General features: G+C 34.0%; 1 protein-coding gene across 1 annotated transcript in view; it reads right to left on the bottom strand.

Moving 5' to 3' along the window:
* LOC106686853 (sensory neuron membrane protein 2) overlaps positions 1–17,733 on the bottom strand; it is a 23,322-nt gene extending 5,589 nt beyond the window's left edge. The window contains exons 1-7 of the mRNA XM_014430423.3: positions 17,707–17,733; positions 13,072–13,226; positions 11,314–11,458; positions 9,926–10,186; positions 8,094–8,305; positions 6,606–6,811; positions 6,377–6,492 (exon numbers count right to left, since the gene is read on the bottom strand). Of these exons, the coding sequence (XP_014285909.1) occupies positions 6,377–6,492; positions 6,606–6,811; positions 8,094–8,305; positions 9,926–10,186; positions 11,314–11,458; positions 13,072–13,226; positions 17,707–17,733 (1,122 nt within the window). The remainder of the gene's footprint in view (positions 1–6,376; positions 6,493–6,605; positions 6,812–8,093; positions 8,306–9,925; positions 10,187–11,313; positions 11,459–13,071; positions 13,227–17,706) is intronic.
* Between the last annotated feature and the right edge of the window lie 424 nt (positions 17,734–18,157).

Raw genomic sequence — 18,157 nt, forward strand, 5'->3', positions numbered from 1 at the left:
GGATGCAGTGGACAAGGTGCAACTCCATCAGACGTAGCGCTGGGCTGCACCACAGTTAAAAAAAAAAAAAAGCAAAAAATAAAAAAAAAAATTGGTGATCCTAGGGAGTAGTGGCATGCGCAAGCCCCAGCGCACTGCCCCACTGCTCCCGCACCCCGTATGCCAGAGATAGCAAGGGAGGGGGATTAAAAAAAAAAAAAAAAAAAAAAGGTAAAGGCACTATTATTAGTGTGCCAGTAGCGGACACCTTGAAGTTGATATTCAAATCGAAGTTACAATGTCTCTTTTGTCGACCAGATCGTTCCCACAGATCCATCTATTGGATCCACCTTGAACTAGGATTAGAAGGGAAGTTAATCTATAACTGAATCCGGTTATTCATTAAAAAATCTGATCCACGTGTTTTATTCCATGCGTGGTTTGCTTGTTTTATAATTTTACCAGTATTTGTTTACAGTTCCTAAGCATCTTGAAATGAGTACCTTTGTTTTAGAATATTTAGGTTTAAGTTAAATCTTAATTTCCATTAAAATATAGTATTGAACTGAAAGTTAGGTGATGTCTGATAATCACACTATAAAACATTAAAAGTACTGATACATTACGAATAATTGAATTGATTTTTCTTTGCCATTGTAATCAGTAAAACATGTGAACTTTCACTTTCAATTAATGAAATCAAATGATGATATAGTATCAGACAGGTTGTACAAAATTGGTCTTGATGTGTGTCTATTACTGGCACAGATTTTTGCGAGATAAAAATTGAACATTCAGTGCTGCAGCGAGTGGCAAAATTAGTTCTTAGCAAGAGAGCTAGAAAAAAATTCTGAGAAAGACCAAAAAAAAAACAGAACTAAAAGAAGAACTAAGTAAGTTATCATCGTCACTAATATGTAAGTGTTTATTTGAGTACCTGAAACCGACTTTAATATAAAACAATAAAAGGGATAGAACCACAGATTGCATAGAACTTTTTCTATTGTGATTTCAATTTTATTCAATATTTATGTTCTGATTTCGCTGTTTTCAACAGGCCTAATTTATCCTATCCTAAAGAAGGGCTCCATATATGAATGCACCAATTATAGAGCCATAGCACTTCTTCTGGTGGCCTACAAGATAATGATCAATATCCTGCTAAATCGGTTATCTAGGTATCATGAGAATATAATAGATGAGAGCACGTTAGACCATATCTTCGTCCGGAAACAGATACACCAAAAACGATGGGAAGTAGATCAGGATGTGAACACCTTATATATCGATTACAAAACAGCATATAATTCCGCAGACTGAAACTGTTTTTGGAAGATCATAACTGAGATGGGAATCCGTACATGGACGACATTGCGTTCCTAGTAAGTAATCAACATGACATGGAGGCACAATGACTCTATTAGGGGAAGCAGAGGAATCTGCTTGCAATTAAATGAAGGTAGAACAAAATATATAAACCAAAAAATCCACCCTAACGACATGGTCTGTGTAGAAGACAAATAGAAAATAGAAATTTTCAAAGTTTCTCGGCTCCACAATAACATAAAAAATGATCAACGGACTGAGATAGACCAGCGTATAACATTGTGCGAATAGAGCTCTCACTCCTCCGTCAAGAATACTAAAATCGCAAAAATGGAAAGCTGAGTGTATACAATTCCATGATAAAGTCAACTCAACAAATGGCTGCGAGACCTGAGCTCTAACAGGTATCCTGGAAAGTAGACTCGAGATATTTGAATAGGAAGTCCTCTGTATAATCATTGGGACAATCTGGAATCAGAGCCTTAACACATGGAGGAGAAGAACTAAATGTAAAGTGCTTGCAGAGACTGCTCAGTCAATATCTCTTGATATGAACGTAAGGAGGTTAAGATAGGCGGGGCATGTGGCTCGGATCAATCCATCAGGACGCATCTACATAACACTGAATGCCAGTATAGTTGGCAAGATCCCACGTCAGAGACCAAAAACCAGACGGATAGACAGAATCGGCACGGATGCAAAAGAGCTGCATGGAGCAAACTGGAAAGAAGTAGCCCAAGACAGGCAGGCGTGGAGAAGGCTGGTTCGGGTGGCCATAAATCTACAAGATCTGTGGAGCCAATCGAAAAAAAATGTATATCAATAATTGATTAATTCCGTTTTAATAAATATCAGTGTTTTTTTTTTCTGAGTGTCTGATACCCAATATATCTTCCTTACTGATGCCAACCACTTCAAAGCCGGTTGTTACTGGTACTAAAAATATAAATTATGAAATTTAACCTACTTTAGGATCACATAAAACCGACGGCTCTACGAAAATTTATTTGGGTATCCTGATAAATTCCCTCAAGAAACTCTTAGGCCTTCATTCGCCTGAATGATGAAAATAAGATAGATGAGTTTTCTCCTTAAATAGGCTTTAATTTCATCTAAAGATGGTTTTGATGAACTTCGCTCTTTCTCATGTTTGACGTTACTGTTTCTCAACATACATGTGTTTTTTTGTTTTTGTGCTGGCAGAGATGAAATGAAGATTATGCAGTAAATCAATTATGTGAATAGGATTTCTTACGGGTTCCATAATGATAATAGTATCATATATATCGTTAGCCCCTCTTTTGTATCCTTTGACATCATTAAAATAAAAGGAGTATTTGGCATGGGGAAAGCTGATTAAGAACGGTTCACCTAAAAAATAATAGCGGTATGAAGTAAGCTTTTACTGCTTGCTATTAGTTTTGCCATCTAGCTATACAGTCCGCTCTAGATAATTTGAAGTTTTTTCTTGGTACCTAAGAAAATACTTGATAAATTGAAAAAAGAAAAAATAGGTCTATGTGGGAGGTTGAAAGTACAAAGGCAAGCAATAGACAAAGGGTTTCTCCTGGAAACAGTATATCAACGTGATAGTTAAATAGGTTAGTTAAATTTTATGAGACTATTTCTCTGATGGTTTGAGGAGAAAGCAGGATACCATTCATTGAGAATGTCTTTCGAAAGCGTCCGTAACAAAAGGCACTAGGTAGTAGTAGTGGTGGTGTTGGTGGTAGTGGTAGTGGTAGTGGTACTGGTAGTGGTAGTGGTACTGGTAGTGGTAGTGGTACTGGTACTGGTAGTGGTAGTGGTAGTGGTATTGGTAGTGGTAGTGGTACTGGTACTGGTGCTGGTAGTAGTAGTAGTAGTAGTAGTAGTAGCAGCCATAAATGCCTACTCTTTGTAATATAACACGCGGACAACTTATTTATGCCTCCATAATTATAAAATAAAGGTATTTACAAATCAGTAAGTTACGATATGTTAATTCTCTTTCTACATTTATAACAAAAAAACAATGCATTTTTGATTGGCTCAACTCAGTTTAGGAAATTCTACCCAAGTGTTATGGGATCAACTTTGAAGGTTCTGTCTATGTTGATACTCATGATGTCCACCTTACTCTTACCAATGTTTAACGGTTGACCTGTAAGGGCGACAACGAGGATAACAAGATACAACCGCCAACTCCAGTTATATTGGGCAAAGCTGAGTTATCTCTTTGTGTTTTCCTCTCAAGACAGAAAGAAGTGATGATTTCTTATAAGCGATCACCATCGAAATTTGACTAGACAATTATAGTGGAAAATCGCTCAAGAAAATGAAAATATGGACTTTTTCAAAATGAGCATTTTACTGCAGAATTTTTAGAATTTTTTCTCATATTTGTATGTACCATATATGTTATCATTGTGTATATTTGAAAAAAAAATATCACATTGTATATCTACCTACTTTTAAGCTGACTCTTGTATTTGATTTTTTTCCCTCACTATGTCCATATAACGTGAACTGCTATTGTTTTGAACACTCTGGTATTTGAACTTTTTCTTTGGTCGCTTGAGCTTCAGATTATCGAGGGTAGACTGTATCCCTAGACTGTATTTCTATAGATAAATATTTTTACCTGTGCACTTCTCTACATCAATCACGCCAGGTCTTGTACAGAACAAGGCAGGTCTTCGCCCGCGGTTATTTTTCTTACACAGACACTTTTTATCCTCAGCATGAAAATTTAGTTCTGCCATCATAAAAACCTGATGATCCGTTTCAATAGCTTCCAATTCAGTGGAAAATGCAAACATGGATCTGTTATAAAATAAAACAGTGTTAAATGGAGATATTTAAAATTCATGAATATAGTAGAACAAATTATGTAAGAAACTAAAGAAGACGATTCAGCACGTCCAATCTAATCGACAGTACGTCCAAGCTTTAACCACATCGATGACCTTATTCCATTGCACATTCAAAACATTCATTATCCACATAACCAAAAAAAATCATGATGCTGAATTACAGCTTTAAAACTTGAGCTAGCGACATCAAACAAAAGGCTGATTCACTATCACTTTTATTTAGCCTTCTCTGGATGTGACCTGGACCGATTTGTCAGATTCAAGATCAGATTTGGAAAATTCACTAGATGTTATATGTTATGATGTTAATAAAGATAATATGTGGACCAACATGGTTCGCTTCACCCTTGTGGCTCGATACTATATACGCCTTTCCTTTTATAGATACTCGATACGCCTTTCTAAAGTGTTCATGCACCTTCGCTACTAGGTCTTATTTAAGTTGAGTTTCCAAATTTGGCTCACTTTAGATTATCAATAAGCTGTCACTTTTATTTTAGTATTTGGTCTCCATCGTTTGTTGAGATAGCAACAACTCAGGTTTTTCCTGGACCTTATCTTCTTAGAACTATTTGTCCACCAGGCTCTCTTGATTCGTATCAGCGTTACGATTTTGTCAGAATACTTCTGCAGTTACTAGCAATATTACAGTATAAGTCAATTATAGTTTATTCCAACCACTTGTCGGGCACTCTTTGTGAAATATGCTTTGGGGTGGAGCAACAAGAAGCCAATCAGAAGGAAGAAATAGGAAAAAGCTCAGGACTAAAAAGGGGATGGCCTGACGGATCTACTGAGAGGTGACAGAATAAAGGTACTTCGAGCTGGGGAGTGAAGTAGGGCACTTCGATCAGAAGAATTCCTCTATAGAAATCAGATGAAGAATGGGCTAGTCAAGACTTTTGGCAAGATAATGAAGAGATGGTAGCAAACCACATTATACACACCAAGGTATGCATTACCCAAACAGATATAGGTATTCAAAAATGATATAAATTTATTTTATGACAAGACCATCTATCTGAATCTTTTTATATTCTATTATATTATTCATGGCTTTATTAGATGTAAATAAACCTTTTGTTAATTTGTGGCTACTATTAGGAGATCGGAAATCTAAATGAGTTCCGATCTCCTACTAGTAGCCCTGATGAAGGCTAGAAATTCTGGCCGAAACGTTGGCACTATTAAATAAGTTTTTTCAACTTATTTGGGTTATTTACTGACCACATCCCCAACCATCTTCTCTTCATATATATTATCCACGGTCAACTATGTTCTCATCAAAATAATAAACAAGTCGTACGAGGAGAATCCCCTATTGCAATGGGGCAGACAATATCTTATTAGTATTGCAGCTAGAGATATGTCCTTAGTAATTAAAAATAGTCAAATTAATATTGGCAACTCAAAAAATGAAATTTTGTTTAAGGAATAAGAAGCGTCACTATCGAAACAAAGCAGGGATGTATAGTTGTTGTTTTTTTGGTCCTTTGTTTATAAGATGCCTCACAGATAACTAATCCGAACCGAGCTAAGCAAAGATATAAATAAATTGTCAGTAGAAGGAAATAAATGCATGATATAATGGGTTCATTACTTTACAGTAACAGTATCATAGCATAAAAAATTTAAATTTGATATGATGTGACTTTACGCAGAAATAGTTAATGTAATTTAAGGGTCATGCACAACAGTGCAAAAACATTAAATAATATTCTTGTGATAGGAGTGTTAAAATAAATTTCAATTGAAACTATTTATATTTTATGAAAAAGTGATAAATATAGCGAATTAAACTTAAAATAAGCAAATTAATCATCATTGGTTAGTTCTGTCATTGGTTAATTTTGATTATATTATATCAGACCTGAGCATAATAGCCTTCAAATGTTTAAAGTTGATGTGAGGCTGTAAAATAGTTTAAGGTATGCAAATCTATAACTAATAAAATTGTTGATAGTTAGTTTCTAATATAAGCTGTTTATAAGAGATTGGCCTCGATCAATTTCTGGGTTAGAGACATCGAGAAAAACAGACAAAAAGAGCGAGATAGTTGCAGGATTCATTCCGTGCGTTGTTTGCACCAATGTGCGGGCCCCTTCATTGCTTTTTATCTATCGTATTTAGGCCTGTTTTATTTTATTTCAGCATAACAATAGTTACACTTTAATTAATAAATCCATTATCAAACCAATAAAATCTGAATTTCTTACGGGTTGTAAAAGAATTGCACTATAGTATTCATCATTAGTCGACTCCTTGTATCCAATAACATCATCGAAGTAATCAGAATAGGCGGCATGAGGAAAACTAATGAAAAACGGTTCACCTAAAAAATTAATTATTAAATAAAAAGGATGTGAGGTAACTAGTTATGGCCTCAAGTGAAGTGGCTAGGCTGTATTTTTATTTATAACAATTTACCTATTCGTTTGATTTTACCTGTGCATCTTTCAATATCAATCACTCCAGGCCTTGTGCATAATAGAGCAGAGCGATTGTGCTTATCTTCCTTGCACATGCATTTAATCTCATCAGCATAAAAGTTATGAATAGATACAAAGTATCCAAATAGTTTCATACCAAACATTTCCTCATCAGAATGAAATGCATACAGAGATCTGACGTGAAATAAAATAATGCTGTAACTGCAGACATGTGAAATTTATGAAAGGCTGATAAGAAATACAATTAATCATATTAAAAAATAAATAAAAAATGATTATCAATTTTATTATTGGTTGGTTCTGAAGCCTTATGTCTCTCAAATAGTCGTTAATAATTAGCGATTCATAACCTCTCCACATTGTTCCTTCAGTATTTATGAATTTACACTTTTCATGAGATGTATTAATTTTTTATAATAAGGTAGTACCGAAGTCCATTAATAATTGAATTAAGTATTGAGAAAGTATTGTTTTATCTTATTATTTAACCTTTCTCAATTTTTTTCTGTAACTTTAATGTTATACGTTTAATGATAATTATAATCTTTAAATTGAACTTTAAAAAATCGTCGCCTTCTCTTTGAGACTACTGTGAAGATTATTATTTTTTTTCTAAAATGACATGAGAGTTACATGACACGACGCGATTACCATAAAAGCGTCATAAAACAATCCGCCATTTTACCTCATCTTGATCATTAATACTAATTACTAAATTCAGTTAGGATAATAGACCCTGGAGATCTTTTGTCATGTGTTGTTTTCTTACAGAAATTTAGTCTGTACGGGAAACCCCAACTTCACGTTGATACGAACCATGGTTCCATCCAAATTTTCTTCGACTGATTTCTAATGCTTAAATTAAACTTATTTTTCGAGAACTTAATGTAAGATAAGAGTTTTGTCTTGTTTTCTGGAGCTGTATCTGGATTATCGTCGGTTTTTTTAGCCATCTCCAATGATCTGCAGCAAGAGATCTATTATCAGAAATGAAGCTGTGAATTGTGATGTAAAATATGACTCATCACATCATTAAAATTCTGAAAATTCGCAAAGGTTGTGTGTTTCCCGCTTAGTTTTTTAAAACATTTATATTAGATCTTCCAAATCAAAAATATTATTGATCGTGAAGTCGTTAAGACGTGAAACAGTTGGATTTCTGTCTTCATTCATTGGCTTTATGTGTAGAACAATAAGGAGTTGAATCACATACATGAAACCTTTATGAACAGTTTAATTTTTTTTTTTTTTTTTTTTTTTTTTTTTTTTTTTTTTTTTTTTTTTTTTTTTTTTTTTTTAGTTTTCGTTATCGCATATTCTGGATTCGACGTTGTTTTTATGCACGGAGATTGCCCTGGTGCAATAATCTTATCAGGGTACACAATTTATCAATGGGCTTTCTTTAAGGCTTAACGTACGAGAAAAAACGAAATATATAATTACAATTAATGATAGCAATGAAAAATATAAACTTATTTCTTACAAACAAGTTTCTGGGAAGAGTAGATGAATCCTGTTAGTGCCATAAGGAGGAGGGAAGAATTCCCAATCAGTTCCTTTTAGATCACTACAAGCACTGTCATTTGGCCACATACTTAAGAAAGTTTGGTTGTCATATTCAACTATATGTCCCAACTCAAATATATTTTCATTTCCTCTCTTAATTTTATATAATTTACTTCGAGATCCATTATACTGTAAATTTTGAATGATTAGTATGTATTCGAGAATAGCATTTCAATTATCAATAAACAATAAGCTAAGGTCTCAATATGGTTAACAAGAAAATGTAAAGTAATATTTGGATACAATATAAATCTGACAACTTATAACAAAGAATGGGGGGGGGGGTATTATTATTATATGGACGACAAGCCTAATAATAAGCCCTCGTATTAGGAAATACATCGCGCGTTTTTTGACATAGTTTTTATCGCAGGGTGGGTTCGTCACTCCCACGCCTATTTTTTGTGAGTGTCACCCATTGTCTAACGGGCCTCAGAAATGCCCGGGGGGGAAGTTGTGATTGAGTTTTGTATTAATTTATGCTTGAAAAAAGCCCGAGTGGGGCCGAGACTCGATCTGACAACCTTTGGGTTGGTAGACTCGTGTGTTGCCACGCTGCTACTGCTGGGTAAAAGTATTATTTTATTATAAGAGTAAATACTTAAGGAAAACTGTTGAGAAATTGTACTAGGAACTATGTGAAAACAGACGAATAACCAATAAAGTTGATTAAGTTTATAAGGACAAATCATGCAAATATGGGTACAATTTATCGAGAAAAACTCATCTGAAACATGAATAAAAAGGGTTGTTAAAGGGGTAAAACGACGAAAATGTTGAAATGATATCATCCATGAGTAGAGGGAGGTTGTATCCCCTCACTTCCTTCCGTTAATTTGAAAACCTGAAAAGTGAACAAATTTTAGAACCTAGGACTAGGAAAATTGAAAAATAGAACTAGGAAAATTGGAGTTAAATATTATTCAAAAACGTTATTATAATAAAAATTTCCTATAAATGCTATTTAGGGAACTCAGTTTTTCAAAATTGTTTAGGATAAGAGCTAATTTCTGTAAAACTCTCCAGACTACCAGAAAATCGTAAATTCCGGTCAAAATTGTTGAGAAATTTTAGATTTTATCTTCTCCTCCCTCACTAAGTTGTTTTTGACAAGTCTCCGTTACTGAAATTCTAGAAAAGTCCTGGGTTTTGAAAAGTAATCCAAATGAACGCTAGAGACTCATAGTTTGAAGCTAGAGGCTAGAGAAACAACAATTTAAAAAAGGAAACATAACACGGTATGAAAGTACTTTGATCTAGATTAGTTGGACCTGCACATCTTAAAGTAGAACATCAGTTTATCTGAATGGCGAAACAAAAGTAATCATCAATAAATGATTCTAATAACCTTCCACTGAGGTAGGTGCACACCCGATCAGAAAACAATTCTGTAAAATAAGCCGAGATTGTGCCAGTTTTTGAGGGTTTTTTTTTTTTTTTGTAATTTCTTTCACTTACCAACATTTTCTGATGAACTGAGACAGTACAACCATCGACGGGGACGAGATTAGGCCACCCTTTTTTCTCCATTTATAGTTCAAATAAATTACAAAAATGCCTCTGCGCTACGGTAAATGAAAGAACTAATAGATTTTATAACAATATATCAAAGAATACTTATTTGCTCAATTCCATGAAGGTCTATTCTTCTTCAGTAAAACATCGCCTCATTTTACGGTAATTCATATTTCAAACATATGTATATAGCCTAAAAGTAATATTTGAAAATGGTAGCAAAATTATTCTTACGCTGCTGAAATAACTGAATGCTAAATCTTCAGAATCTGGAATTTGCCGAATCGAAGGAACAGGATTTTTTCTTACTTTATCACAAATATCTATTCCATGACCTCTTTGTTTCCCACAAAAGATTCTGATACCATCGAATAAAAGATCTTTCACTGTAACTTTAATGCATAACTTCTGTTTTTCTGGCAATAAATCTGGTATTATTGTATTGAAATAGGAAAGATCCTCAGGGAATTCATTTTCGAAAAGGTAAGCCAATACCTGCAAACATTTTATAATTAATTGATTTAGAAACTATTTAATCTGATATAAATATTTTCTTCAGTTGTATTCATTCAAAGAGGTGACAAAGAAGGTAATGGACCAAATTCCATACACAAAAATACTGATTCAAATTATAGGAATTCTTGGAAGATGGTACTGGTAGTAATAGATTATTATGTTACTGATGGCACATTCTCATACGTTTATTGAAGACTAATAAATAAGGTACATGTCTAAACCATGCAATGAGAACTATATCATGGCATTTGCTATAAGTTCAAGTTTATAATTATTATAAAAATATTTTTGTAACAAAATATAAAGTTATACACTTTTTAAGCTTTTTTAATGTTGAATTTTACCGTCTTTGTTTTATTTTTTTATATTAAGTCTTTCCATGTTTTTATTTCACATTTGAATTAAAATCAATTCATTTTAATGCACATATTTTTCCTTTATACATCTGAAAATTCCGAAATCTAATAATCATTATAAAAAATAAATTAAACCTGTACCGCTACAACCCATGAAGGGTTAAGGGTGCAGTACTTTATAAGGAAGAACTGTTACTAGACCAATGGTTGTGCATGGCGATTATTTAGTTAGAATCACGCTCGACCAGCAGATTTTTACCAATTAATGGTACCCACTGTTTGAGCCTGGGTGGACCCCGGAGGTCGAAGCCAGGTCCTTCAAGTTATTAGCACTGTCTTACTAATGAGGTACCCACTCCCACAATTATAATTATAAGGACATTTATTATCAGAAGTGAACTACCTACTAAAGTCATTTGAAAATATCAACGAAATTTAAAACATCTTTAATTTGAATTGTGAACAAAAAAAACACTCAATTCAATAGTTGATCGTATGTTAAGTATCCATCTGAATAGCGGAATCAGTGCATAACGTTAAGTTCAGAATTTTCAAAGTAAACAATTTTTAGTGATATGTATAGTAGTTTTTGATTCATTGCTTAAAAAAGTGTCAGTTACAGAAAATAGGTTAAAAATAATAATAATAGAGTTATTTGTTAGAAGAATTAAAAATAAATTTTTATAATTTGAAATAGGGTACTATAAAAAAAAATTTAAATTAATTCATTGTATAATAACATAAACTTACCAAAAGAGGTGCGTTTAGAACAGTAACAACATCGGATTCTGTTAATATTCCTGATTTGTTGGCATTAAAATACAAGTGTTTTGCTATTCTGTAAGAAATCGTGTCACCTTCCGTAAACTCAATATCAAACTTATCCTTTATTTGCCTGTAACACTTGTTAATTGTTAATAATTAATTATAGCCTACATCTTAATGAAAAGATTTAGTATTAATCGATTTTGATGTAATCTTCAACTAAATGAGGTGGTGAAAGTAATGTTTGTGTAAATCACTTTGGAATTTTTGAGATATAGCTATATTTGCGTTTTCTACAGTCAAATCTATTCGATCTGCAGCTTCCTCAGCTCTTAGCATAGTAGTTTTAGCACTTTTTTAACATAAAAAGAAATCGGTAAATAGAGTATGTAACATTTATACGACATTTCCCTCTATTAGAGATTGCATTGTTTGGAAAAATACAGCAATTATCTCGGTTTTTTAAACTATCGGTTCTAATTGGTTAAAATAATTGGTTTTGATTTTTTTTTTTTTCAGATTCAAGAAATTGATTTGCCTTATTTTTTTCTATGAACATAATTTTTTGATTAAATATATTTTTTTCAATTTCTTGAGACTGGTAATTATTTACTCAATAAATAAAAATTGTATCCTTGTATTGTCTCAACACTTTTTATTACATCAATAGTCCAACGTTTCGACCATTTCGGCCATACTCTCTTCACATCATAATAATTTAAAAATTGTTTTTAACAGGCTATTCTGCCCAGGTCATTAATTATAAGTTAAACACACCCTATTATTTAAAAATTCATAAATATTTAAAACTTTTAATTTTCAATTTATCCACACTATCACTACCATATAAACAAGTAGATAAATAGTTTTTTTATATGTTAGTGATAATGTGGATAAATTGAAAATTAAAAGTTTTAAATATTTATGAATTTTTAAATAATAGGGTGTGTAGAGAGTATGGCCGAAACGTTGGACTATTGATGTAATAAAAAGTGTTGAGACAATACAAGCATACAATTTTTATTTATTGAATAAATAATTTTTTGAATCAAGAGAAAAACATTTGGAACAAATAGCTTCTTTTTATTTTTGTTCTGCAAAAAACTGACTTAAGCACAAAAATCCTCATCCATGGTATAAAATAAGTTAAAAACATTTAATATCCTAAATTAAACAGTTTAAAAATGTAAGTAATTGGTATTTCATGTTCGCTAATCCGAAACATCTTTGAAGGAAAAGTGGTGTATCTCACAAATACAGCATTTTCTCCACGCGCACACGCAGCTAGGAAACCTAACAAGATCTCTAATTTTTTACTTTAATTTCCTATATTTTTTTATCTCTGCTTCTGTTTACTTCTCGGAATCCTACATTTTACTTAAACGCTATATTTAAAAGTGAAATTTGCTCCTTAGTGAGAATAGTAATAACTTATACATTTGCATAAGTCAAACAATATTTTTATTACTTTTTTAGTAAGATATTAGGTATTGGAAACATACTGTTAATTTTTCCCCTGAAATATATTTTTTTTAATTTTATATCTTTAAAACGTCTCTTTTACGAAATATTTAAATTTATATTTAAGAGAAATAATTCCATGATTTATGGATATACTTCCAATCATAAACGAAAAATCTTCTCTTGTATTGTTTGTTGTTTTGAGTTAATAAGCTTATCATTTAATTGTTCATCAAGGATAATTAACTATAGTTAAATTTATTGTTGCAATGACTGTCTTACTCGTAAACATAAGGCCCCACTTCTTCTACAGTAGCAATGCCACCTTCACTAAATTCTTCAGGATTTGTAATATTAAAAATATAAACTTCAAAAACCCCTGTTTGTGGAATGTAAAAGGCTTCCATTGCTTTGGTACCATTATTTAGAAGCATTAACTGAAATAAATATATCAATTAATAAGAGAAAAAAAACATTATGATGTTCAAATGTAATTTTTTATAAAGAAAATACTAATATGAAATGAGCAAATGAATATTATGATGAATCTCAACTAGAAGATAGCGAGTAAGAAACATTCACTTTAAGCATCAAATAATATTTATATCATAATAGAAGTAATAAAAACGAAGTATTTGTTTATATTTTTTAATATTCCGACTCAAGTGAGTAATAGAAAAAAGTCAGTCATTTCACCTCAATTTCTGATTAATTCAATGAAAACTATGTCACTGCGAAACTAGTCAAAATTGATGAGTCTGCCAGGTATGGTTTAGGGGAATAAAAAATGGCAGCTATATCAAAACTTAAAAAAAAATTATATCATTCGGAGCTCCATATCTTCAAAACTAACTAAAACACTAAAATAAAAAACGTAATGGAACATCATGGAAAGACCGAGTACATTTGCTAAATTATGAACCCTAAAGGAGCTATTTATGTTCAATAGTTTCCAAATATACTTTCTTAAAAGTTTTGAACCTTACACATATCAAATTTTCTTCAACCTTTGCCTAGAGGTTGTTGTGTAGATATCCTACCCTTTCTTAGCTTTTGCTGAAGAGACGAGTCATTTCATTTGTATGCAATGATAATGCAGGAGTTCCGCCATTTTCCTACTTCTACCAAAAGGGTTCCGTCATTTTCTTACTTTTGCCAAAAGGGTTCAACCACCAAAAAGAGGTTGAGAACCATTGATTCAGCTAGACTGGTCTAGGAAAATGTGATAAAATATTTTTATGGAGAAATAAAGTTGATATTCGCTTTTCACAATTCAACAAAACAACAAATTAAATAAAAATTTTCGTAGTAATAGAATTATAAATAAAATTTTAAGAGTTATGAACGCGGCAGGATGTCGGCAAAAAACAAATATTATTTAATATCCCAGTCCAAAAGTTAATATTTTTGATTTATATAGGATTTTCAAATAGCACTAAAAACAATATGACTGGATTTCCCCCTATCAATCACCCCCCTAAAAAAAAAAAAGGTTGCCTACTTTACTCGAAGCGTGTTTTGGTTTTTGTAATTTTTAAAACATTTAAACTTATTTAATACGATCAAAAGCGATTGGAATACAATAACCATTCGATACATGCAGAGCAAAGGCGGAATGCAATGATATAAAAAATTATGTAATTTATTTTTTCCTCTCGGTTCCTATGGCGGATTATCAAGAACCCTCGGACACTAAATGTTATGATATTGCATTCATATCATTTCCTTCTTTTAGGTGTGGAATCGGACCATGTTCCACATGAACTTTTTTTTTTTTGGCCTAGAAGTAAGTAGGGACGTAACGGCTGTGCGGGTTGGGGCGCAGGTACTAGTGCGCTCGGTTCGGAACGTTGTGGGTTCGGTTCCCACCTGGGGCAGTTTAACATTCATTTTTCGGGGGTCCCGAAGAATGAATCATGACACTTCCACCTTGGTTAGTACGCGGCAGCGACTCAGGTAGCCATCAGGGGATGGCAAAAAGGATCTAGTGATCCTGGGGTCTAGTGGGCCTTTTGCCGGACTTGTTACCCCCACCAAATACCTGTACCAGTACCAGTGGCCTAGAAGTACACTTCTATCATCACTTACGGGACAATTATTATATTATTGGTAATATAACGTATTTCATTGTTTGGTCTCTTTGAAACCCGGAAACAACTACGGCCCATACTGTGCATAACTAATGCATTTTTTTAATAAGATACTACTTCTTGACAACAATGAAGACTAAACACATTTTCATCATATTATTTTTATTATTTGCAAATATCCAAAAATAAAAGTAATATCTGTTTTATAATACAATTAGATACCCACCGTTTGAAGTTGTTTATCTATCAAAAAGGGGTATAAAATCCAACCAAGATAACGGAATACGAGAGCGATAAAAAAACCCATTCCTCCTATAAAGATGATTTGGTTCATTTTCTTAAATGATAGATGGTGTTCTCCCTCCATATTATCTTTTTTTCATCTCTGTAAAAATAAAACAGAAAAATATTGATTTAATAACTCACTATCTGAGAGTTAGCTAATTTATAATTTCATTTCGTCAAAGAAAAGTGCTTTTTATTGTCATTTGGTGTAAATTGATACATTTACGCAATAGTGACTTAAATTGTTTACCTGTCAGTTATAAGCAAAAAGGGTAAATCACGTTTTAAACAACTTAGGTGTTAATTCTATTCACCAATAGTATTCTTAGGCAATTGTTAAACAGAAAACCGCGATTCTTCAATAAATATAATAACGATAACCAATTCCTACAGCTTCGAAGTGTACCAAATGAATGGCTCCCCATAACTAAAATGTTTTCTAATATTCCTTTATGGTTATAAATCATAGCTATATCCATTAATGATCTTACCCTGAATGCCTTGTTTTTATTTTTAGTATGAATAATGATGTTTTTATATAATTATACATGTTATCTCGAATTATTTAATATTGACGGGTATTGATTGTTATCAAAACATGTCACTTTCACGATGAAGTGACATGGCCAAAAAGCATCGGACCTCAGCTAGGAAATATATTATTTATTACTTTTTTTTTTATTTATGAAGAAGCTACAATCCACTGACAGATCTTGGTCTCCTCCAACAATCACGACCCTGTTTCGACACTGCAGTTCCTGACTCATTATTTAGATTTTATTATACATATCAAAGCGATATCTAAAAAATATACAAATGGAAGATGGTCCGGGTGCGATACCCTTCTAGGTAGTTACCTCAATAACAGGAGTGTCAGGATCAGGGGTAATTATGGTACTATGAGGTCGAGAGAAAAATCGAAAGAGGATGTCCCCAGGGTTCGGTCCTAGGACCAGCTCTGTGGAAGGTGGTATTTGATGAGTTGCTGGGGGATCTGGAGAACAAGGGGTTCCTTGGCACGGCCTACGTCGACGACCTGGCAGTCATCGTGGTCAAGAACAGCAGAACCAGACTAAAGACAGAAGCGGAGAGGTGTGCCAGTCTCGTAGGAGAGTGGTGCGTGAGGAGGAAGTTGAGTATGGCACCAGCCAAGACTCAGGCCATACTCATAAGAGGCTCCACGGACAGGGCTCATCCCATCACCCTGGATATCCAAGGAAAGAGGGTTAGACCGGGTGAGGAGGTGACATATCTTGGTGTGAAGATAAGAAGAAGATTCGATCCCACTTCTCACCTAGTATATCTAAAGGACAGGGTGACACTGTCACTCAATGGATTAAGTAGGATAGGAGGTACATTTTGGGGCCTCAGGTACCCTGCAACGATGACCATATATAAAGGTGTGATCTTGGGTATTCTGAGGTACGCATCCCCTGCCTGGAGCCGAAACCTCACGCAGACACAGAAGAGAAGACTGGCCAGCATACAAAGATTGCCTCTGCTGAGGGTCACGTGAGGCGGTGCAGGTGCTGGCCGCAGCGATGCCCCTGGACCTCATCCTCAGGGAGGATGTCCTTAAATATGAAGTAAAGAGGCAGGGACTAGAAGTGCCGAGAGAGGATCGGTGAGACTCCAAACTTGTGGAAGAAAATACTGCGGGAGGACTCAATACAGAAGTGGAATGGACGGTGGGTAGCAAGTCAGAAGGGCGCTACTTTGAAAAAATTCTTCCCTACCGTCCCTTCCAGACTGAAGGCTAAATGGGTCATCCCAGACTATTGGGAAGGACACCGAGCCAGGCTGTTGAGAAAGACTGGGATTTTCGCCCTCGCCGAGTCGGACTTTTCCTGGTTGATGGAAGAAGAGAATTATCCCTTCTTCAGGGAGTTCGTTTACGGATGGAAGGAGGTGGTGGGCCCAACACATTTCACAATGGGAAGGACTTGACCACCCAACATCGGCGAGCCACCAGAAGAAGATGAAGCTGACCCAGACTGAGACCAGGAGGGCTGGACCAGCCTGGTAACTGCAGGAGGAACCCAGACAGATGCGCACCAGAAAGGCCTACCGAACGGATGAAGATCATTGGGAGCAGTGGCATGCGCAATCCCAGCGCGAACTACCCCACTACTCCCGCACCCAGAAATGGCAAGGGAGGGGGATAAAAAAAAAAGGTCCGGGTGCGATAAAAAGAACTCAAGTAGTAATAAAACTATTTATTATGAGCCTACGTTTCGCCCCACTCTGTAGGACTTCCTCAGGACTTACTGAATGGAGAAAATTCGATTCCCGTGCTTTCTTCCATTCAGAAAGCCCTAAAGAGTGGGGAGAAACGTAGGCTCATAATAAATAGTTTTATTACTACTTGAGTTCTTTCGACCGCACCTGGACCATCTTCCATTTGTATACTACACTCGGTCATTCAATGATCTTCCAATATGTCTTAAAAAATATAAATATCTATAAAACTATATTTTCGCATTGGTATAAGTAGTGGATAGACCTTGATAAAATTTAAGGTAGATCATTTTTACTCTCTTACCAACTTTCTCCTAACTCGGCAAGCCATTTTAGAAATATTGATGTGTCCGGGAAATAACATATCCCAAGGCGTAAGAGGAAATAGCGAATGGTGAATGATAAAATTGATAATGAGTTATTTACACCTTAACCCGAATATTTTTCCAAATTAGGGCTTAATCGAATGGAGTAACAATTGTGTAAATTAAAGCATACATACATTTATATTACTATTAAAAAAACTTAACTTCAAATACATCTAAAAATACTGGAAATACTTTTGGCGGACTAGTTTTACCAGAAAAAAACTGCTTATAAAAAAAATTATTGAGCTTCCCCTAAAGTTAATATCTCAAAGCTTCACGTTGGATTTAAACCACTCAATATAGATATGTCAAGGAAAATAAGTTTATGCATGCGTTAACAACAGACGTGGATAAAAAACGATATGGAGCTTATTCGTCCTAAACTGC

This window comes from Halyomorpha halys, unplaced genomic scaffold, assembly GCF_000696795.3.
Source record: "Halyomorpha halys isolate HHAL.00 unplaced genomic scaffold, Hhal_1.1 Scaffold890.1, whole genome shotgun sequence".
Lineage (NCBI taxonomy): Eukaryota > Metazoa > Arthropoda > Insecta > Hemiptera > Pentatomidae > Halyomorpha > Halyomorpha halys.